General features: G+C 39.9%; 1 protein-coding gene across 2 annotated transcripts; it reads right to left on the bottom strand.

Moving 5' to 3' along the window:
• Window positions 1-4,648: 4,648 nt before the first annotated feature.
• LOC137604989 (carboxy-terminal domain RNA polymerase II polypeptide A small phosphatase 1-like) lies at window positions 4,649-24,044 on the bottom strand. 2 transcript variants are annotated; one of them, XM_068329288.1, is made up of 7 exons: window positions 23,459-24,044; window positions 16,318-16,472; window positions 11,100-11,201; window positions 7,749-7,805; window positions 6,347-6,439; window positions 4,887-5,072; window positions 4,649-4,789 (listed from the first exon to the last, which is right to left on the bottom strand). In XM_068329288.1, the coding sequence occupies exons 1-7, from the start codon at window positions 23,529-23,531 to the stop codon at window positions 4,661-4,663; spliced, it is 795 nt and encodes a 264-aa protein (XP_068185389.1). In that variant the 5' UTR covers window positions 23,532-24,044; the 3' UTR covers window positions 4,649-4,660. The 2 variants fall into 2 exon arrangements, with proteins under 2 accessions (XP_068185389.1, XP_068185388.1); XM_068329287.1 differs by lacking the exons at window positions 16,318-16,472; window positions 23,459-24,044 and adding an exon at window positions 12,535-15,230.
• Between the last annotated feature and the right edge of the window lie 804 nt (window positions 24,045-24,848).

The following is a 24,848-nucleotide window of genomic DNA, read 5'->3' as shown; positions in this document are numbered from 1 at the left end:
TAATTTGTTCACCTGACATTATAATTCAAATGTATTTACAATTTAAATGCATTACACTATCAAAAATGTGGTAGGAATCTACAGTATCTCACTCTAAAGCCCATGACTGTAATTCAATAATGAACCACTAGATGGAGACATTAACAAAGTCTTAAAATCCATGCATTAGAAAAACAGAAGAAGTGCAACTGTGGAGGATGATGATGTTTTAAAACAGAGGTTAAAGGTCACAATACAGAGGTTTTTAAGAAGACACGTCCTCCTTTGAAGAATCATTGAACCAATCCTTCTGATTATGGATCATCAGATGCTGTGCTAAATCCATTTGTGTAACTTGGCACTGCACATTCAGCAGATCGCAAATACAGTAAATGTTTTGGCCCTTTGAGTGCTGCATTCTGTAAATGATGTGAGGTGTTTATGGTCCTCCTCTGTAGGAGGACATCACTCAGACAGTATAGAGAACCTACGGACTGAACTGGTCTGAGCTACTCCTGTGTGTGACAAACTATTTTGAACTTTATGATGTTGGCTTTGACCAGGGGAGTTTTATGTTCACCCATGTGGTGTCAGTAGTAAACCAGTCGTGAATTCATTGGTTCATTTTAAAGGGTACTGATCCCGAGTTAACAGGTAGAGCTATACTTGACTTTTCTTTTACTTTGTACTCCACTTTTAGTTAACTTTGTAGATTCAGTTTAAACAAATGTGATGTTTTGTTTGATTTATTTTTTTTACCCAACCAAGGTCTACTTTATCCTGGTCAAAAATCAAAAAATATTTTAAGTAGACATGGATTCGTTTCAAGACTCCCAGATACATTAGAAGTATTTCAGGGCTATTAGTGGCAGATGGATATGAGTGGTAAAAACTAAAAAGACTTTGGACATTTGACGGAGTCAGGTCAGACATGCTCGCTCACCTTTTCTGGTCATCAGCCTAATTCTTACTCTGCTTGAATTTCACAGGTGAGCCTGAGTGACGTCTCCTGTTATGCCGAAGCAACACAGATTGACGATGACACGATGATTCTTTAAGTTAACGTTGCTCATTTAGCTACAAACATCATGTCTATAAAAGCGGTCTAAACAGGGTTTTTTATGGAGTTTCAAGCAGTTCGGATTTTCTTTCAGTAATTTGTATTTTAATGAATGAAATTTCTATCCATAGAACATTTTCCACAGTTAGTGTGTGAACAGTTGGCTCCTTTATCATCATACAAACAGCAGATTGGATGTAAATAATGTCCTGTGTGTAATCATGTATGAAGGTTTAACCTAAATGTGTATTTGTGACAATAAATATTTGATTTCTGACTTTACTTTGCAGCAGTTTGAACTCAATGCAAGTAATGACATTTTCTGACCCAAATTTGGTATCAAAAAAAGTCAAAACCTGGTTGAAAATACCCTCAGATCTTGATCTAAATCCCTGACAGTAAGTGGTTGATGTTTCTGTCCATTATGGTTTGGTGTGGGAAAGAATGAAAGCAGATCACATGCTTCAATCCTTGCACTACATGTGTAATTATACCTTTCTATGAATATAATCCCATTTGCAAGTGTATAATTACACAACATCATGGGTTTTTTTGAGAGACTGAGCACACTCTGACACCGGCAGCCTTTATTACCTCATAAGGCAAGAACTCATTATGTTTAGGTGCAGATCTGGACAAAGGGCCAATAATTCAGGAATTACTCTTCACTTTAATGTTACTAAATAGGAATCCTGAATTTCACAAAACTATGGCACTGCTTTCTAAAACTTTTTGGGTTAGGCAGGCTAAAAGAGTTCTGCTTTGAGGCTTGAGACACAAATATTTAAGACAAAATTTAGAAACATAGGAGATAAATAAGGTCGTAACAACCAATAATCGGAGCACGCTGCTTTCCATTGAGTAGGTTTGTTGTGTTTATTAGCAGGATCACACAGAGCAAATACTGGACAAATTACTTTGCATACTCGACTGCTGCTGTAACAATTCAAAAGACTTAATTTTCTTAATAAAACCTGGTTGAAGGACGGGTCCCAAACACATTCATTTAAGTTAAGGTGCGGTTGCTTGATTACACTTTTACATTTTCTCATACGTATTTTGTAATTTGTCCTTTGACTTTTTTGCACCTGACATTCTGAGTGTCCTAAGGGGATAAAACATTTAGTGAGATTTGACCTGTTTCAATAAAACATGCTTTAGTGATGCAAGATAAAAATATCACTTTTTTTAGCTAATCTTTATGAGCAGCAATTTAAAATCTCTAAAACAAAACTGGATAAATTTTCTTTTACTTGACACAACATTAACACTCTTGTTGCATACAGTAGAAAAAAAAAGTTAAAACATATTTAAAGACAGGTTAGGATTTTTCACATATTGTCAAAGCATGTTTTTTTTTTTTTTTTAAATCTTGAACCCATGTATAAAGTTAAACAATCACACCAAAACCCACACATACAAACACACAAATGTGTGGCACAAGTTTCCCCCGGCACTGAATACACCGAGCGATCAGCAGTTCACTCAACTGCATTCACGACTCGCAGAGAGAAGCTCAAATTCAAGTTTACCGATCAGAGGCTTCGAAGTGTGCTTTCGAATCAGACATCAAACTCATTCCTGTCACCACAGCGGGACGCGGCCTCCTCCAGCATGCACACTATATTGTATCAGTAGCGTGTCGGACGCTATGGTGACCAACTCAAGATTCAAAAGAAATAAAATTAGGTAAATATTAAAATCAAAATTCTGATATACTTTATGTACAAAAAAAAGAAGAACAACCAGTGGTGTGAAAAAGTCGAAAGTGTGTGCAGTGGATCCAGAACTGACTAGAACATCCAGGACTAAATTTGATTTCATTATTTACACTGTGGTGTTTTTGACTGGTCTGAGCATAAAACATCCATAAATTAACTTATTAGTAGCTAAAGTCCAGTAATAGAATTTAATAATTGAACCATTCAGTCATCTGTTCCTGCAGCAATCAATGACAACTGATGATTGCTGTTCAGTCTCAGTCTGAAAGTGGAACGCAGTGTTAAAATATTTCGAATACATGATAAAAAGATTAAAGCGTTTTGTTTTGTTGTTGAATTAGTGATTGTCATTTGCTGCAAATACATTTGGCCTTTTTTTAGGAAACCATTTACAGTGGGGAGAAAAAGTATTTAATAGACTGACGATTTTGCAGGTTTTCCCACTTACCAAGAAGGTAGAAGTCTAACTTTCATCACATGTACTCTTCAACTGTGGGAGAGAACCTAAAAAAATAAATAAAAATAAAATTACATGATTTAAGTAAGTAATTTGCATTTTATTACCTGACATAAGTATTTCATACATCAGAAAAACAGAACTTTATATTTGGTGCAGAAACCTTCGTTTGTAGATACAGAGGTCAGACATGTCCTGTAGTTGTCGTACAGGTTTTCACACTGCAGCAGGGGTTTGGCCCTCTCCTCCACCCAGATCGTCCCCTGATCCTTCAGGTTTCAGGACAGTCGCTGGGTAACACAGACTTTCAGCTCCGTCCAAAGATTTTCTTGTAGGTTGAGGTCTGGAGGCTGGCTATGGAGCCTGTCCTTAGTTGTCCTGGCTATGTGTTTCAACCCCTCTTCAGTGTTCTTCCTGAAAGTTATTGGAGAAGGTCTTGAGATACATGGCTCCATCCATCCTTCCCTCAATGCAGTGCAGTTGTCCTGTCCCCTTTGCAGAAATGGATCTCCAAAGAATGTTGTCTCCATCTCCATGTTTCACATGATGCTCTTTGGGTTGTACTCATCCTTCGTCTTCCAAAATTGTGAGTAAAGTTTAGACCAAAATCTCCATTTAATTCTCATCAAACGGTTGGAGTCCGTTTGCGTGTGTGGACAGGTGTCTTTTACACAGGTAACAAGTTCAAACAGGTGCAGTTACTACAGGTAATGAGAGGGAGGGCTTCTTAAAGAGACAGGTCTTCCTGGTTGGGAGGTGATCAAATATTTATGCCCTGCAATAAAATGCAAATTAATTACTGAAAACTCATACAATGTGATTTCCTGGATTTTTGTTTTAGATTGGGTCTCTCACAGGACCTATGATGAAATCACAGACTTCCACCTGCTCTGTGAGTGGAAAAACCTGCAAAATTGGTCGTGCATCGAATACTTGTTTTCCCCACTGCAAGTAAATGATTTCGATTCAGAGGCCAGTTGTGGATAACCTAATGGTGTGTGTGAACCTTCAGATGCTACTACAAAAACGCTATACTGTTTGGACATGACAAAAGACAGGCGTGGTTCATTTGTCACAGAATGACGGTCACACTAGATACGTTTATATCACATTCACAAAGGTCACTGTTGTCACGTACTGACAACACACTAGCTGCACTGCACATGATTTCTACAGAAGTTCTTGAATCTCACATTCAGAGTTCATGTAGTGTTGTCCAACAATAACCTGCCAGTGGGGTTGGATACTGCGGTACCAAACCCCCCTGGAAGACTTCTTTTACCCTTCCCGGTCCATACTGTAAGAATACAAGATTAAACAAAAGCATTTTTCGCAGTGTGGTCCTTGTGGTTGGAAGCAGCGTGAAGCCTGTTGCCCACCAGCCTCCGTGGCCCCGCGATGACAGCTGCTGGTGATTATTTTCATCTTAGCGTCTGGTCTCTGTTAACTTGACGTCCTCTGCTGCGTGAGAAAGTCATAGACGTCATCCACCTCGCTTAGTCTCTCAAAGAAGGGGATGAGATCGAGGAGCTCGGTGTCCGACATGTCGTCAAACCAGGACGCTACGGGTACCTGGAGATCAGAAGTGAAAGCAGCGTGGCATTGGAGAAGCTATGCAATCTTGGGTCATTGTGTAAATATAGTTAATGAATGTCAGTGCATTTCATACTGCATTGTCGGGATGGAAGATGTAGGAGGCGGGGGAGTTGTCAATGATGATGACCTTGTTCAGGTCTCTTCCTAAGCGGCTCAGGTCTTTAACATAGTTCCCTTTGTGGAAGACGCATGACTCCCGGAAGAGACGGCTCCTGAAGGCCCCCCATTTGTCCAGTAGGTCCGACACAGGATCTGCATACTATGATGGTAAGAAAGAAAAAGACACACGATAAGAATGCTGAGCTAGAGTGAGTTATTCTGCAACTATGAAGCCATTACTTAAGGATAAAAACCAATTGTGAAATACAAAGACCATATGTCACATGTCAAATTAATTTCATTTTGTCAAACAGCAACTATTTTTAGTTTAGGAAGCAAAAATTGAAAGTTGACTTTTGTCTGCTAGGGGAAAATGTTTTAGCCACATTACCGACATGCTTCTCCTATCATTGAACTTTAACTAAAATTGAACTTATGATGAAATGAAGTCCTATTTTCCACAAGATAACAACAACCACTGTCTTCAGGTCATGTGTTCGTCCAACCGATGAATAAAAGACCATCATTTGTTCTTTTTAAACTCTGTTTTTGGCCTCCACCACAACTCTTTGTTGTTTTCTGCAGGACCACTAATATGCATGTTATTCACTGACTGGACCTGATAGAACTCGGCTGGCAAGAGACCAGAATCCTCTGCCAAGGCAGAACAATCCCACAACTCTGTTGTGGGATTGGCTGGCCCGTGTTCCTCCCGTTCCTCCTGAACGTCATGGAAATCGGCTCAGTTTTGGCTAAATTTGCACTGCAGAGCATCTGAAATGTTTCACCACATATTCATAAAGTAGCTTTCTTGCATAATCCTGCCAACCAAACATCCAGACGCAGATAGAACCATAATCCCTTTAGTTAACTGTGGATGAGACTTGTATTTTTAGTCACATGGCAGGATATCTGTGCTAGCAGACAGGCAACGCCTCCCTCCAAATGAAAAAGTTCTTGTGTGTTAATGTTATTCTGGACATTTGGATTGTGGTGCTTCTGAAAGAGTTTAATATTTTTAATGGCAGGTCTTTAAGACTTCACATTAAGGCCTAAAGAGCCTAAGGACAAATATACCAGCATGTCAGTCATGGACACTTGATAGCTGCCATATTGACACTTTGAAATTTCAAAGATCCAGTTTCAGACAAGGTATACAAAGTCTACCCATGCTGCAGTCAATCAGACACACCAAAGCGTAGTTTACCGAGTGTGTGACCGAATGCATGACTGACGTTAACACAGTGTGAAGTAAATGTGAGAGGTGAAATTGTCTGAGCCATCATCTGACAGGTTGTATGCATGAGGACAGTCACGCTAGGCTCCCAGTAAGCAGTAACGTTTGAAACAACAGGTGTCACTTTTAAAATCAAATGTCTACGTGTTGTAATGGAGCACATCCCAACCATCGGGAACCAGCAACATGATGCTCACCTTGGACAAGCTTGCTGTGAACAAAACACACTCAAACAATTCTCCCATTCTCTTGAGAAATTCATCGACGTGTGGCCGCTTTAAAACATACACCTGGATGGAGACAGACATTACACGAGAATGACACACAGAGATGCTTTAGGTTCTTGGAAAAACATATATAATATGTACGTATATATGACACACATACTGATCACATATCAATCAGCTGTAAATCACCACTGTGAGCGATGCTGATCATCTCCTTACAATGGCACCTCTGATTGTGAATGTGTTCAAAGCAGGAAAAATGTGCGAGCATAAGGAGTCCAGTGACTTGACAGGGGACTAAATATGGTGGTTAGATGACTGAGTCACAGCAACTCTAAATCTAAGGTGTTTTTGACACTCCAGTGTTCAGTCCCACAGAGGAGCGATGGAACCTTATGGTCTCAAAATTAATGTAATCAAGCATCTGTGGGATGGAGCTGCAACAACATGTCCACTTCTGATCTTATTCTTAACCACAGCACACCTTCAGAGGCCTGGTAGAATCCATGCCTGGAGGGGTCAGGGCTGTTTTGGCAGCAAAAAGGACACCTACACAGTTTTACGCAGGTGGTTATAAAGTTACGAATGATCAGGGACTACAGTCCATGTTCACAGAGAGGGAAAGCCTCATACATGCTGTACATAAAGCCCCTAAACTTTCTACAAAGTGAAAACACTGATTGGAAGGTAATAACATAAATTCAATCTGTCTACTGACATTACTTTTTTAAAGCGTTGATTACTATGTTGCTATAATAACAGCACGTAAAGCAACAGAGACACCCCTGTTACACTTAAGTGAACACCTCATGTAAACAGCCCAGCTGGATTTATCTACTCCTACCAAGATGCTGGCAGCCTTGTTTCTGAACCAAGTCATCCTGAATAGGCCTTCCCCTCTTTAAACAAGCCTATCCTGGATTACTTGAAACAGACCCAGGCCCTTTGGACAACAAAGCTCCTGTCTTCTGGGAGGTCCAGCACAACACACTGTGATTGCCATTTAACGCCTACAGGGAAATGTTGCAGCCGCTCCCAGCACTAATAAGCAGGCCATAATATACACCAGCATGAGATTGATGGCCTGAGGGTTCTGAGAAGCCTGCCAGGGTTTCCTCATTTCGTCAGGCCATCGAAATAGCCACCTGCTGCTTGGAGCCATCAACAGAGCGGGCCACTACTCTGTCAGGAGGCGAGCATGAACTGGAGCCGCCATGAAAGATATCTGAATATTAATCCTCACTTTTTCTTTCAATATTTAACAGATCAGATGAGTTCAGATGGTGCATAGAAAGGATGGTGGTTATTTTGGCATCACGGTGTTGAGACTGCAGAACATGACAAGACAGGAGATGATCCCATCAATGCCTACCTGGTGAACTGTTCCATCTATTTCCACTGGAATGATAAAATCAGCATTGTTGACTGGCTGTTGAGAACAAAAGACACACAAAATGAACATTTATGTAATGAATGTTCACATTCTTGTAGCAGTAGGGACAGTAACAAATCAACGGCGGACGTGCGCCCTGTAGACACAAAGGCGCAACTGAGGCATCTTTCGCATAATGTAATACTGTAAATAATATGACTCCTGAAACATCTAGTATTGAAATACAGACAGCACACCAGTGACAAGGCTCATAAAAATACCTGATTTATGTAGGCTGGTCTCTCATCTCAAATGCATTCTCAAATGTTAGTATCGCCCCATAGCATGTTCTATATAAGGTATGACACTGTGACCTAAATGGGTGTACTATGAGGTCATGGGAGTTAAAGTGGTTTATTCTGGTCAGTACACACAGGTAAAATGTTTTGAATTTAAAAGAAACATTTATTGTAAAGAAAATGTGTTACTGTTGTCAGACTCACAGCCATCAGCACAAATGTACATTCAATTCTAAACAGCGGCTGAGTGTGTGCAGTCAATGTCGACATGTGGGGTGAACTAACACTTCATTTACTTAAGAAATTCCAAATTACATTAACATTATTAACAACTGTCTGTTCTAACTGTAATGTCTCAGATACTACTTTCAATTCCACATCCAAAATCTCCACCTAAGTATTTAGAAGTTTAACAAATATACTTTACAAAACTCTGGGTAGGTATTTAATTATTTCACTTTTATTTTTTTTCCCACTAATTGCGCATAAGTGATTATAAAAATAGTTTTATATGATCTACAATATGTTTAAAATACTTTACAAAACTTTAATTTATAAATAATTTTGTCCAAGAGAAATAATTACTGTATACTTCTTTTAAATTACTTATGAAAAGTTTTGCAATACTTAATTTTCAGTTCAGAGTACTGCCATGAAAGAGTAAAACTACTGTAATTAAATAAATACATTGTTTGACTCTTCATGGACGTGGAAACGTCTGCAATTTAAACAATGCAAAGCCTTTTACCTTAAGTTTATTCCTGACTTAAAGGTTACAATACGCATTAGAAGCAGTGGAGTCAATGTGTAGATACATTTGAGACTGGATCACATATTTTATTTAATCTGTACATCAATTTTTCTAAAACTTGTATGAAAATATTCAGTTTGATGTTTGTAACCAGACACTGAATGTAATGACCTGATGGTATGTACCAGTAAGCCTTCTTGTATGTAGATTTGCTAGAATTTTCACTTTCAGATACAAAAACAAAAAAAATTAAATTAAAAAATCAGTATTTTACTTTTTAAAAATAGCTTAAAAACATTACACATTGCACTCATCCTTCGTCTGCCTTTGACATACAAGTAACCCTCAAACTGCTACCTGACACTATTTTTAGTATGTATGTCAAAGTAATAAGTTTTATGATCCACCTTGTGCTAAACTTGGAGGTCACAGAGTCTGGCCCTGTTTACACATAGCAAGGGGAAATATCCAGTGACATCCTTTCGGACAGTCTGTGACTTGAGAAGATCTAAACACCACATGGCATACATTACATAATTTGCCGTGACACTAGAGCCTTGACTTTGTTCCCTGAATGCTACCTTAAAAGGGATAACACTGATAAAAAGGAAGACAGTTATTTGTACAAACTATATCAAATGCAAAAAGTTATCCTAAAACTAGTTTGCTAATTATTTTCTTTTGAGATTTTTGATTCAAGTAAAATTATTTTAAAATTTATGACTCATTATTTTCACTGGTCATCTTAGTAAAAAGAAAAGAGCAACGTGTATATGTAATAATGTAGTTATTGAAAATAGATGATAATAAATGATAAACACCTGAGCATAGCCTTCTAATTTGCACTCAACTAAAAACGTTTTAATTAATTTTTTAGATCGATTGGACTTTCGATAGCAGTTGGTCACGCATCGTGAAACCAGAGCACCTATAAAATAAGCTAACACTTATGTGACATGAGAGTCCAGTCCTTTAAGTTAAAAATAAGTCATGTGCATCCTAAAAATATGCCAAGAGTGCAAATCCTACCGCTAATTAGTAACGTCTGCTTCGGCTTGGCAAGTAGATTGTTTGCTTTCACACTTTTATAATATTTGCCAAATAAATTAAAAGCAGCTCAAACTATAAAAGCTACAAAAAATAGTTCAAGTAAAGAAGTGGATGTAGGAACTGACAATAAATGTTAGAATTTTCACAATTATACTTAAATTGAAATTACATCATACCAAAAAGTAAAGGCTTGAATTTTTTGCCGCAAAATAGCAACACCAACCCAGCATTATTCTTTTAGGTTTTTAACATAATTAGCTTAATAAACCTGCAGTGGGAAACCAGTTATTGTAGCCTGGGACTAAAATCTGAAAACAGCGAGATAGACGGTAAAATTTTTCATAAGAATCCCCGGGAATTTAACAAAGTTTCTTGATGAGATAAGATAGAACTTTATTGATCCCGAATGACATTCTGTTTCCACGTTGGTCCAAAGAGTTACAGAAAAAGAAATAGGAACATTGAAAACTTTTAATACATGCACGGAACAGAATATAGATCACAATGACAACAACACAATGAAATGATAACAGAACACAAATAGGCAAATAGATAAACAGAATATAAATAAACGCAATCAGGTCCTTTCAAAACTTCCCAAAAGAACTTATCAGCAGAATTACTCGTGTGCACCGGCTCAGGGTAATGACCATCATTATCACACAAGGGCTCTGTGACATCTGTGAAATCTGCATTTCAACGACCCCCACTGACACTCCCTGGCCCTCCCAACAACCATTATGAGGAGCCAGACGATACTTGGCAATAGTCGTTGGAATATGAACAGCACTGACCACACCTCACAGAGTTAAACAGCTGAGGCAACACCAACCACCACCAGAACATCTGGGCTCACAGCTTGAAAGTGTGTCTTCAAAAGACGTGACTGTCTTGCAGTTAAAAAGTAGTTTGCTCTTTAGTGGTCATTATTATTGCACTTATCTAATTTAACAACTACTGTACTGTTTAATGGGAACATAAGCCAATGAAAAACTGGGAGCAGAGTCCCTGCTGGTTGCCTCGTAACATCCCATTTAACAAAACTCAAAGAAGTCATTGTTCCTGTCCAAGTGACTTCAAATATAAAATGCCTTTAAACTATCTAGGTATACAGCACTCATCGAGAGAGAAAGAACATTTTATTGATTCTATTTTGGATAAGCTGCCTCACATTGGTATTATATGCCTATGATCCCAGTAAAAAACACAGTATATGAATGACTGGAAAGGAGATCACAAAAGCCAACTTACCTTAAATGAACTATGCACTAGTGTTTCATCCAAATCGATCACAACACAGATCTTTCCTGTATCATTTGATTTCACCCGTGGCAGCAGCGGTTTGGCTGAAGTCTGAGGGCAGAAGGACAGTTAACAGGTGAGGCTGATTCATTGCAGAGGTTCTCTCTACTTGTAAAACACAAAACATACACAACAGCTACAAATATTAGTAAGTCTCTTCTTGACAAATGCTGAGAAAAGTGTTCCTTGTAATGAGTGAGAATGATCGCAGCAGATAATAATAGGCAATCATGGCAAATCCGTAAGGTTTACTTTTTTGAGCCCGCCAAAAGTTTATTTTCAAGTCAGAGGAACAAAAGGAAAACAACTTCAAGTCAAATCAAATCCCACTCCAGGAAAAGTCTCTTGTCTTCGCAAAAAGTTGCTTTAGCAAAACTGCAGAGGTGATGACGATGAGGTTTGTGAGGTGTCTTGTGTATTTGGAGGTGGGTCTCCTGGAAGTTGAAGATTTGACGAGGAGACAGAAAAAACAGGAAGCAACAAGCAGGAGAGATTGAAACCAGCTACTTCAAGAATACAAAACCTGGGAGGCCAGTCATGCTGCTGTAGACCTTATAAAAGTCCTTCCTACCCAGTAAGGGTGGATTTGATGTTTTCTGTGATGAAAACCTATACTACAGTCAATGCCGTACCACATCAGAGGGTTTCCTCTCTGATTAGGCCTGTGCTGAAGATACTGAGAACTTGATTGAGCAACATGGATATGAAAGACTGAAGTTTTATTTTTGTCTTCCCTATTAAACCAAGACCCTTAAAAATACAGTAAAATCAAGAACTCTTAGATGTACTTTCAAGAGTTTGCAGTTGGCCTGAAAACTATATTACAGCCCATTTTACCGGACTCTTGTTCAATATTGGACCAATTTCAAAAATTCATGTCCTTTCCTCACTCAAACACAAAAAACCTGAGACAGTTACTCTTCAGCATGTTGTGGTAGCAGCAAAGAGATTGTAAGGGATTGCTCAAAGCTTTAGGATGCTGCCATGTTGACAGAGCGTGTAAATATCACCACCCGCTTTCACGTCCATCAGCAAGTGGTCAAATATCTGTGTTCGCTAATCCAGCTCTGATGCTAAAAACAAATTGCATGACCAAACAGGATGCCTGTAACACTGATGCATGTGTGAGTGGATGACAATGACAGAGCTGGAGTTTGACTCAGATACCCCACAATCTGTTAACTTGAGATCCCCTGTATCTTATTCACTGTCACAGTTGGAAGGCTGGTCGGACTGATAAAAATAGATCAACAGATTCAACTTGATTCTGTATTAGCACATAATAATATAATGCACTGCTAAAAATAAACTTGTTCCAAACTTACAGAAACTCAACTTACTTTTCGACACTACTGCTCAACTAAGGTGCAACGGCACGTAATACCTGCTCCGTCGAGGGAATGCAGTACTCGCATTCACAGGACTCAGAGGATTCATCGTCACTCTGCTCCTCTTCTGAGTCCGTGCTTTGTTCTTCCTTGTTTTGTGCTTCACTTTCTTCATCATGTTCAAGTTCTGACACAACGCTGTGGATGATATCTGATGGGGGATTCAAGTCTTTTGAAGTGTCATTCAATCCACAGTCATCGTCTGATTCCAGAGTGTGCTCTTTGGCAAGTTTTTCTACTAGAGAGGATTTGGACACATTTTCACTCAGTTCATTAACTTCATAAATTCCTTTTGTAGCTGCTTTGCACTCCTCTGGACTCATCTGGACATCTTCTTGTAACTCAGTCTCTCTCAATGAGAAAAGAAGGTCTTCTCTTTCATTCCCATTGTCACTGAAAATGATCTGATCAGATGAACTCCCTTCCAACATAAATCCATTTGTGTCATGTTTAACAGATGACTGTATGCTTTTAATTTGATATACATAGTAATCCTCAACATCTTGTCCATACATCTCTTTATTGTCTATTGTCTCTACAATTGACCAATATGGCTCCATTTCTGAACATGTAATGAATTCTATGTCAGACGAGACTTTGATCGCCTCTTTACAATCAATAATAGATGTCTGAATATTATCATTAATAGAGCTGTTATCAACTTTTGAGTTATAATCCAAATCATCGTAGACTTCATCTTCATAAGCGTCACCTTCAACAGAAATGTCATCCGCACACGGTGCACACATATTCTCCCTATTTCCAGAGGAGAAGCAAACTGCAGAGTCTTCTTCACAGATTTCAGACACAGGGTAATCAATTGCAAAATATATTCTATCAAAAGCATCCTCATCTTCCTCTGCTTCATCATTGTTCTCTGTATATTGGTCGTAAGCTTTAAATTCACTTTCTTCAGCCTCATCCTCTGCTAGGCTTGATTCTGATCCTACGATCCAGTCATCAGATTGTTTCTCTGACTCACATGATCCAGATGAGGCATCATCTCTCATGCTTTCCTCTTCACTTGCTTCTTCAGGGGAATTTGAACATGTATCGCTTTCCTTCACATTCATTTTATCATTGATATCATTGTGTGTGTTTATATTTTTGGCAAGAACTTCTTCAAGATAGAGGCAGGCATCGATATCTCCCCCATCAAAGCAGGAAATATAGTGTTGCTTCTGAACAAATACATGTCCGTAGTTGTCAGCTCGGTCAAACAAATCAAAGTAATCCTCAATAACAATATCAAGAGCTGGTGTTTTCTTATTATCCTCATTAATTCCAGTAATATTTCTTTGTTCTGTTTCTTCACCATCTTCAAAAGATTCCCACTGGGTCTGCTCATCACTTGAATCTTCCTGAGCTTCTTTTTCTGATTCTTCAGATGAGTCAGAGTAGGGATCTGAAGGAATACTGCCTTCAGGACAAGTCTTAAAGGACTTGGTTTCAATGGAAGAACAGTCTGAGGAGCCATCTTCTTCAGAGAAAAGCTTACAATTCCTTACCGAGTTGTGCTCTGTGGTAGTGCACTGCTGAGTTGATTCATGGCTTATCTCTGGGTTATCAGTCTGACACATTTCACAGTGATCTGTCGCCCTATTAGACAGCTGATAGTTTTCTTCAACAAGCTGGTTTGTTTCACCGCTTTCCCTTGGAAATAAAACCGCTTTAACATCATCAAAATATACGTGAGCAAGTGTGTTGCATTGTGAGGGATTACTTTTCCCAAAGCTTTCATCAATCAGCTCCGCTTCAGGTCCAAAGTTCTCTTCGTCGACACTGTCTTCAGTCTGATTTACAATTCTGTCATACTCACAAAGGTCATCGTCACAGTCCAAAGAGTGTTGCAAATCAGAGATGTTAGGTGTGATACCAGTCACTTTGCATTGTTCAGAATCCTCTGTTGAAGTCTCTGGCTTTGTGTCAAAGCACTTTTCTTGGTAATCTGAGGGCTCATATTGCCGCAGTAACTTGATGGAGTCCGTGCATTCAGGTATGAAATCAGATAGCTCACACTGCTCAAAACTGTCACAGTTCATTGCCAATTTAAACTGCTGATGAGAAGGCTCGCATGACTGAAATGACTGGAGGTGTTCTGGACAATGTTCACAGCAAGGAGTACATTTGGAAGCTACGCTATGATTAGCACAGTGCTCAGAGGACTTGCAAGGATTAAAACACTCACTGTGTTGACCACATTCATGGCATGACTGAATTAACCCTGAAGTCTCACACCTATCAACAAAGCGGTCAGATTCACCAAGTCCATTGCTGGTTGAGTATCGCTCAAAAGGTACGTCAAGACCACTGCAATAAGTGCAGGATTCAGTCTCATCTCTGTTCATTTTGCAATGTTCCACACAATAGATAGAAGTCTCAGTTTCTCTGCTGACATCAGTCTGTTCAGTATATTCCACAAGGACCTCTATGCCAAGGTCAGCACTTCCCTTGGATTGACTGGTCAACTCCGCAGCTTCTGTTAATTTGGCAATCTGCAATTGTTCAGTACGCATGACTTCAGTACACGGTTCCTCTTCTCTGGCGACTTTACCTTCCTCAGAGTCGTCCAAATACATCACGATTTATTTCTCAGTCTTAAGTTTGATTGTTCAAAGTTCTGACTCCATGCATTGTGTCCAGATCCTGCAGAGTCCAAGGCAAAATGCAAGGTTCAGTTCAGAGTGAATATTCACACTGGTGGTGGGGAGGGTCATCCGGAACACACTCAGTCTATAAGAGCAACAGGAGCAGCACGCACTCAACATGACAGGTTGTCACAACCAAAACTGAGCCTAGCATTTGACTCAGCCCCCACTCCTTAGCCTGAGACGAAGCTATTTATTTTGGGGACTTGGAAAGATGTGACAAATAACTTCTAGAATATCAAATCTCTATAAAAGGCTGAACTAAGGCATTAATCTGAAACTGACACCTGAGAAAGTCTTCACCACTTGATCTTCAGACCATGGTTGCCAAACTTCAGTTTGTTTTCCAAGAATATAATTAAACATAGCGAGTAATGTAATTGTCCATAAATCAATAGGTGGACTATTGAACGCTGTTTTAGCATTTGAACATCCAAACCCATTCATCTATGAGTAAATGAAAGATCTATTAATAACAGATAAGATGATCAATTGCTATAATAAACCTAGAAAAAGCTTCATAGGCTGCAGGACCACATGTTCTCAACCATTCCTGATATGTTTTAAATGAGTTTTCTTTTTGAAGTCAAAGGACTTCTCACTAACAGCAACTTTGGTGATGTATATTACATTTACGGTCGCTGGTCTTAGATTTTAGCAGCGATCTTCGAGTCGGTCCTGGTCTGTAACGTTTACACCATGTCAGCACCTTCTTGTGATACTCCATTCATCTTGATTGATGTCTGAACATGAGGTACTTTTCAACACTGCTGTAGATTTGTTCCCAGTCCAGGATAGATGCGCTTGTAAGCATGAAAAGCTTCGAGCCAAGAAAACGTGCATTTTACTCAATTCATCATCCTGAACATGTGTTATTCATGTAATTATTTAATACAGATAAATAATACACAAAGAGCACACGTGTATTTATGTAACCTAAACCCACAAATAAAATCATCAAGAATATATCTGTAGAAAATTAATTAATCAGGTTGTTTCTATCTCTTTATTAAAATCATATGATTAAAAAAACCATGACACAAATATGCTCAAAAATGATTCCAAAAGATGGTTAAAGAAAGTTGACATTGTAAAATGTCATGAGAGAAAGGTGTAAAGAGATGAGCTCACCTTCAATAGAGTCCCATTTTCTTCTACTAAAAGAGGAGCATTACTTTTATCTGGAGGGGGCTCTAACTCTTTGTGGCATAGACAGCAGAAGAGACTGCGGAAAAGACCCCGACTGCGAGGTTTCTTCGTTTTTGGGGAGGGAACTTGAACGGCATCTGGAACAGAGACAAGATTAAGAAACAATGCATTAACTTCATGCCAACAACATTCTTTTGTATATACAGTAATATGTATATAGACACACACACCTCTTGTTCTTCAGTGTGTAACATTAACTATGAACGTATTTATGCTCTCTTAGCATATCGAAGATAATAACACATTATATTGATTATTATATAGTTGTTAATTTCCACCAGTGACAACAACAAAGTGATTTACTGTCCTGCAGTCCAGTCACATGTGGCCAGTCTATTCAATGACGTGAGTATTGGAGCTAATGCAGATCCATTGCATCTGATGTGTGCATCAATCCCATCTGTCAGCAGGACCCCTACTGTGATCTGTCACGGTAAATACTGCTTGCACATGGTTATTTTAGTTGCGCAGCCAAAGGTTAGTAGACATTGATTAACAGTATAGGTGTACATTTCATCCCTGAAAATAGTCACATGTAGACAACACAGATCAGTCTCAATTATTGTGTTGTTTAAAAAAAATTCATTAGAAGAATGTCTGAAGAGATAAAATAATAACTAATTTTTATTTAAAGGAGCATCATTATTCTAAAGAAGAGGTGGGTGCCAAAGCTGAACAATCCTACTCATGTTTCTGTACATTCATGTCATCTGCAACCCCACCACAAATCATGAAGTACGTTGTGCTCATCTGGATATATTTATAAAAAGGAGATGACTCAAAAGACCGTTATCTCAGCTGTCAAATGTATGACTCTAACCTGAGACACTTCCATCCAGAAGATGGATTAATATGTGAATCAGCCCCACAAAATATACATTTATTACACATAACTTTTCTTTTTATGTGTTTACTGATGGATATTGATTTCATTCTATTTATCTCCTGCACCTGCCTAAACCCTGGAATGCAACTTCAAGTAACCCTGTTGAGAAACCACTCACCCACCCACCCAAAGAGCCAACCAACAATCCAACCAACAACCCAACCAATAAACCAACCAATGGGAATGGCTTAAAAATTATCAGAATTGCAGGGTAGATGTTCTCACAGTCACATGTCTTTCTTCTATTTGTATTCATGATATCCAAGAATTTTAGACACGGCTCTGGTTTAAGCCTGACTTGTCTTCTTCTGGGTACTCGTATGTAAGCACGAGAACAGACAGGACTCCATCCTTATCTATATGTATGACAGTGTCTTGTGACTGCATTAAAAAAAACACAGCATCAACTGTCAGAGCGATGAGAGCCGGTGTTCGTAAAGAAAGAAAAAAAATCAGTGAAAAATGAGCCATTCCTGATGAGCAGTCAGAGCTGTCAGTACAGCATTAGCGTGCCACTCAGACCAAACTAAATCTGTTGCCTCAGTATGGTGTGCATCACGAACCTGTCAGCCTGCTTTAGGTGAAAATGTGTAACGATTCCACGAGTAGCACAGATGGGCAGTGGAAGACGACACATGGAGTCACGGCTAGTGAATGCAAGCCCACTTTAAAATACAAATGTGTGTGTGTGTGTGTGTGTGTGTGTGTGTGTGTGTGTGTGTGTGTGTGTGTTTGTTTTTTCCCACTAGATTTTCACTGCTTCTCTTTATCCTTTGTGGCAGTGAACTGAATATTTTTTGGTCCTGAGTAAAATGAGCTTGACATTTACTTTTTTTTATCTTATTTTATAGATTAATACAAATAAGGGTACAATAATCATCATAATAATTTAAATTGAAGATAATTGCTTCTAGCTTTACAATAATATATGGATGGATGGATGGATGGATAGATAACAAATAGACAGATACACACACAGGTGTAGTCCTCAACATACAAACCAGAAACAATTGCAGGACATAAAAAACAACACATAATAAAATAAAAAAACAGGTACAGATAGTTTTGAATTTTGTGCATATTGTTAATTAAGAAATAATCTAAAATACTACTTACTTTTTGTGCTTCAGTACGATTGTGTATGCGTGTGTGTGTGTGTGTGTGTGTGTGTGTGTGTGTGTGTGTGTGTGTGTGTGTGTGTGTGTGTGTGTGTGCGTATGTGTGTGTCTTTGGCCAAGCTCACAACTGTGCATAGAATGCCAGTTAGTTATAAGTGTAAAAATAATTTTATGCCAACCTTCTGTTTGGCCTGGTGTCAGCTTCATTAAGTTTGACCTACATTTACTAGGCCTTCACTATTTCTCTGGTCAGCTGATGGCTGAAAGTGGACGAAGTCACTGGGGAGGTCTCGTCGTGCTTGTCGGGACATACCATCTGGTCCCAGGGTGAGAGGCGTGTGTGCAAACGTGTGAAGGAACAGGGCAGGTGAAGCTTGTAGTCTTGACGTTACACATCAGAGTGCTGCAAACCGCCTGCCAGAGCAGCTGCTGACAGCGGCTAATGATGAGATCCTATGTATATATTTAGTGCTGCACACTCGCACCAAGCCATAAGCAGTCACAAAAAAAATCCTGTTGTGTCTCCTTCATACTGAAGCAGGTTAAGGCTAAGCTGTGTGTTTACTGCACAGAGCAGCTTCAGTGCACAGAAGAATCAACTAAATGGAACTACTGATAACGTTATCAGTACAGACCCTTCTGTTGACATGGGTAGGTGAATGACACACACACGCACGCACGCACGCACACACACACACACACACACACACACAATACAAGACACCAGACAACACCAGATCCTGATGGAATGAGGTCACCATGTAAAACATTTCAGATGTTTACATTTAGATGCTTTAAATTGTATAGATGACCTGAAAAAAAACCTAATTGTAAAATTTTCATTTCATAACATGTAATAATTATAATTAATCAATCATAATTAATGATGTTAGGATGATAGATCAGATATACAGCTGCGGCCGATGGGAATGTCAGCTTTATAATTGTTCACAAACCAATCAATGTTTTTGTTCTCCTGATCTCACTAGTGGAGAATTAAAGAATACATGGAGTTGTGTGTTCTGAATACCACACCAATCTGTCGTGTAGGTGTTTCCATCTGGACCAAACTGGAGAATGGACTTACAAAAACTGACCTCCCAAGAGGGTTAAATGAAGTGGAAACTTGATATGGGTGTACTCATTTCTTCATCACAATGGTACTCTTCAGGTTAAAAACAATAAAAATGGGCTGACACTGTGAAAGTTGAAGTAAGCTACAGGTAATTGTACAGTATCAAAGTTAAGAAGGATCTCCACTGAATCCACAACAGATTACTTCTACAAAATTTATATTAGCAGCACCAATATGATTATAATGGATCATTTGGTAGCAGAAAAGTGTCAGAAGCTGTGACTTGAAACTGTGACATTCCTCACACATCCCTGTCCAAGTGGCTAAGATACTGATAATGAGGTTACAGAATTTCTGACCTGAAGCAACAACCTCACGCTACATCAGCATGTTTCAGCCCACTTAGTTGAAAGCAGGCTAAACATGCGTTCACTTCTATTCTTATCCAGACACAGAGAGAACGAGGCCTCCCACGGCCGACACCTGATATTCCATTACAACCCGACAACTCGTTTTGCACCCCTCCCGAGCAAATGGTATGGCTGGTTCACGATGACCAAGCTAGATGTAGGTCAGGTCAGATCAAGGTTTAAATATTTCTTGCATCAGAAATGTTCACCTTATAGTCCGCCTCATGTCCAACGACAAGCACAAGTGTAGCCATTAGAAGTTAAACCATTGTGTTGCTTTTAGTAATTAAGAAATATGGGATGATGATGGAGTAAATAATCAGTGTTAAGACTCCAATCTATATGAAAACTGTACTACCTGTTTTGTGTTTCAGTAGCCAAGGGAAGAACAATCAATCGAAAATTAGGCAGAATTAGGCATATGTCACTCTAAAATAATGTCAGTCTGCTTTCACTCATGCAAATTAACGCTGAGGACAAAAATACAAACGGGGCGGCACGGTGGCGCAGTGGTTAGCGCTGCCGCCTCACAACACGGCGGACCCGGGTTCGAGTCCCGCTCTGTGCGGAGTTCGCATGCTCTCCCCATGTCTGCGTGGGTTCTCTCTGGGTTCTCCGGCTTCCTCCCACCTCCAAAAGCACGCGCTTCAGGTTGATTGGCCGTTCCAAATTGCCCGTAGGAATGAGTGTGTGCACTGGCGTCGTGCCCGGAGTGTCCCCCGCCTCACGCCCTGTGCCGCCGAGATAGGCTCCGGCTCCCCGTGACCCGCTGCGGCGGATACAGCGGTGGTAATCTGAAGATGACTGACAAAATACAAACACTGATCCAACAAATAGGTCCAAACCAGTGGAGCAGATCCTTTAAACACTGCTGTGTTCACTTCACCTCAGTGAATTCGATACAGCAGAAAACAAAAACAATATTGCAGCTTTAGCTAGGTGTATTTACAGTGTAGATATTAACTATAATGAGGATAAAGATCGCTTCTGGGCCTTTTGGCCAAAATTGTGGTCCTCCTCTTGTCATTGTTAAAAATGCAAGGTGCTATTTCCATTCTGGATTGATCAGGTCTGGGACCATTTTATTGGGGGGGGGGGGTATTTTCCTGGTACTGTTCAGAGGGCCATGCCAAAAGTGGAGGCGGGCCGCATCCGGCCCCCAGGCCTTAGTTTGGGGATCACTGACATAACCGTAAATATACTGTTACATCAATATCAGTTTTATTATGACTAGAAAAACTGGATTGACCAAATTATTGTATGAGACATAAAACAAATATGCAACCATAGACAGAAATATCAAAAGGAGAATCACTGTGTCATAAGATGCTTTGGAAAGACACTTTGAATTCAAGTTGATGAGGATGGTCAGGTTTTATAGTGCCTCCGTTTGGCAGCAACAACTTGTGAAACTGAAGGAGGACTAGATAGCAAGCCCTGTCTTTCCTTCCTCTCTGTCGTCTCTTATCCAGAGACAAGCCATACTTTAAATTCCTGACCTCTCGGACAGAAGGAAGCAGTCCAACTGCATGATGGCGTTGCCTTGAGCTGGTAAACTGGATGGTGCTGCCACCTTCTGACCTGGACGCAGCTAAGCGGGTGCTGAATTTCATACTTCTGATGGCAGTTAGATCACAGATTTACAACCAAAAATTATAGACTTATTTAAAAATTCAGTACCAGAGTATTTTATCATATCTCATTCTGTCTTCTTCCATTTCACTGGAGTCTGGCAATGACTGCGTTTCTAATGAAAGGCTTTGATAAGCCACGTCAGACATAAATCATTTGAGGCAAGGTTGTGACTACAAACAACAGCAAGCACTGCCCAATGTTTTAATCCCATCAAGAGGCACCTTACTAGTGCCTGATAGGATGTTTTCCCTTGTTCCACCAGCATTTACCCACCAGCTGCCACCGGCAGGAAGCTGGAGGACTATTCTTAATGCCTAACTTCTATGTCTGAATGTAGGAGGAAGCTTAAGCACACAAATAAGACAAACACAGGACAACATCTGTTCAAGAAGGTGGCCAAGTACTAGTTACATTTCCATCCATCCATCCATTTTCTGCCTCTGTAGCCGCTGTATTTCAAAAAGTACAATCCCACTTCATCAAGTGAGACAATCTGCTCCAACAGCACTGATGAGAGAGAGACTTTATTTTGCAGGTGAATAGAAGACCTATGTACAGAGCAAAATTTTAATTCAACATCCTGCTACATTTCCAGGGTGTTTTTTTCTCATGCAGGGTTTGTGTAAACAAGGATTGATCCATACACCAAACCTCTGGTTAAACTGCTATCGCTGACTTCTATGAGCTCTTGACATAACAGTAACTTCCTCAAGACATCCAGCATGACAACATAATGTAGATAAAACACTAACATCTATTTTTAAGCCTTGACAGAACAGCAGATGACAGCAATCAGGAAACAAGATGACAACATTTGTGCATCCTGATTAAAATACTACTGCTTATGAATGGAGAGAGATTTCCATCCCATGCTTTTGTTTTTCCTTCAATAATTTGGTGGAAAACAGTTCTTTCTGTTTAATTTTGGAGAGTCATAGTCATCTATAGATGTTTGTCAAGGTCCATTAGAGAATGAATAGGATTAACAATAAAACTAGCAAGGAACAATTGAACTTCAATGATGGGATGATCGTAGACTCACTAATACTATCTGGAAACATCTACATTAATGGCTGTTTGTCTGTTGCAGCTCAATGACGATGTTTATCTTCTCTTTTCTCTTTATCGACATCCTTTTCTCCTCTCCTCTGTGAGTGTCTGAGATTGTGTTGTCATAATGTCAGCTTCATGATTAAGAACGAAAGTTAAGCGGAACACTTTTGCTTTTATTTTTGGGCTGTGATGTCACATATAGAAAAACTCATTTAACTGAGGGAGAGTATGGTGGTAGATTTTTTTAATGAATCACTTCTGGATGGGGGGGCCACAGGGGAGGTCCACTTAGCCAATGATAACATCATCACAAACTGATCAGTCATATTCCACATTCACAGCTCCATGAACCACAACAGCGAGATAAGAAACACTGGACTTAACTCCATAGTAATCCATACTGTCTGTCAGATACCCCGGACTGAGGCAGACTGTATTTGGTTAAATCCAACTCAATCTGAATGAGTTGAATCAATCCAAAACAATAACAGTGAGCCGTCACGGTGACCCCGCCCCCTTCGAGCGCGCGCGTCGTTGCTGACGTCTGACCGAACTCCGGACCAAAGCTCTGGAACAGGTCAGCCGGCGACCTCCGAGCACCCGGTCCTGGTGTCCAACAACACGACCTTCATGTCGACTTCATCTGCAGCTGTGCTCCTAGCGGGCGGCTGCCGTGACTCCGGTCCTCACGCAGACGTCGTAAAGCCCGACAGAGTATCACAACAACGTCCCCCGCAGGGAAAGAAGTCTCTCCGAAGCGGCGGGCGCTGGGAGTCGGTCCGCGGAGCCGCCTGTCGGCCTCGGGGCTCCTCGCTGCCGCTGGCTCACGTCTCGCTGACGTTGTCATGCGCAGCTGAAAAGTTCAGAAAACTTCTCCCAAACTCACCTTCCTCTCCACCAGCGGCATTTTCCTCCTCGTCTCTGGTTACTTGCGTGATTATCGACGGCGGATGGTCCATTAGGTGCGTCAATCAACGGCGAGGACGCTCTCAGAGTGGAGTCACTTCACGGAGTTATGGAAGGAAAAAGTATTATTTTTATTTTGCCACTCCCTCTCTGCAAAAGCGTAAAATAAAAAAAATTAAAAACGGTACAAACTACAAAAAGGCACAAGAAACGAGCTGTCCTGGAACTTACTACGCTCAAAAAAATAGGTCGAAGGAGTTTTTAAAAGTTATTTGTAAAAAGTGTTAAGCTGGAGAAGGTCGCCTCTCTGAACATGGAACTGGACGGTTTCAAGGGCCCCATTCTTAAAGCCACACCGCAGGATGTGAGGCTCCTGACCGGCCAGCCGCCGTGGAGACGTTTGCTCGTTAACGCTTATTATTAATGGGAGTGCACCACGGATATTTCACTAACATTTCCTTCTTTAATGTTTTAGTTTCATTTCGATTCAATTTTGAATCTATTAAAACTTTGATAGCGTTCACAAAACTATATTTTCCACATGTATTATTGTCCATCATCTAATTATTGGATATTTCCCGTATCTTGGCGTTTACTATGACACTTTTCTTGTGCACGGATTGTGTTGTAAAAAATGTGTTTTGCACACACTTCCGTGTAAGACGGGGGGCAGCCTTGAAACCGACCGGGGGAAACGGGAAGTTAGGGCGAGTTTAGTGTCCACACGAAAGATTGAATTAACCTTGTTTTTTTATCTCATTTCCAAAAAAAAGTTTTAAAACTAAGACTTTTCAAAAAGAAATAAACCTTTTTTATTGATTTTTTATTTAAAATAAATAAATAACAAAAACTAATGGATTTGTTGCCGCTGGTTAGTCTGCAGGTGTACTCAAGAAGTTGGTATAAACAATGTTGAATTGAATTTTCTAAGAGGAGTATGGCCCAAGGAGAGACTTTTGGTGGTGATCAGGATTGACATCTGAATCCAGTTTTTTTGTGTGTGTGGATTACTTGGGTTATTTACAAAATGCGTAATGTCTTCAAACCCAAAATGACACAGTCACATCCTCACAATATTAGCACACATCAGATCAGTTCAGTGGTCATCTGGGTCCAATCTGCTCAAAGGCTGATCTGGGTCCAAGTAACGTTGTATATCTGCAAATATTACACTTTTAAGTACAAAGTAATATGCAAAGTAATAACTAGAACCAAGGCAGTCACAGACTGCAACATCCTGTGACACCCCTGAGTTCCAAATTTAACCCTGACCTACTTTCAGGGTAGGTCAGAGACAGACAGATGGACGGACGGATGGACGAACACACAAACACTGAGAATTACAACACGGCAGTCACAGACTGCAACAT

This window comes from Antennarius striatus, chromosome 12 (assembly GCF_040054535.1).
Source record: "Antennarius striatus isolate MH-2024 chromosome 12, ASM4005453v1, whole genome shotgun sequence".
Taxonomy (NCBI): Eukaryota; Metazoa; Chordata; class Actinopteri; order Lophiiformes; family Antennariidae; genus Antennarius; species Antennarius striatus.
This window is presented reverse-complemented; position numbering and strand designations above follow the sequence as displayed.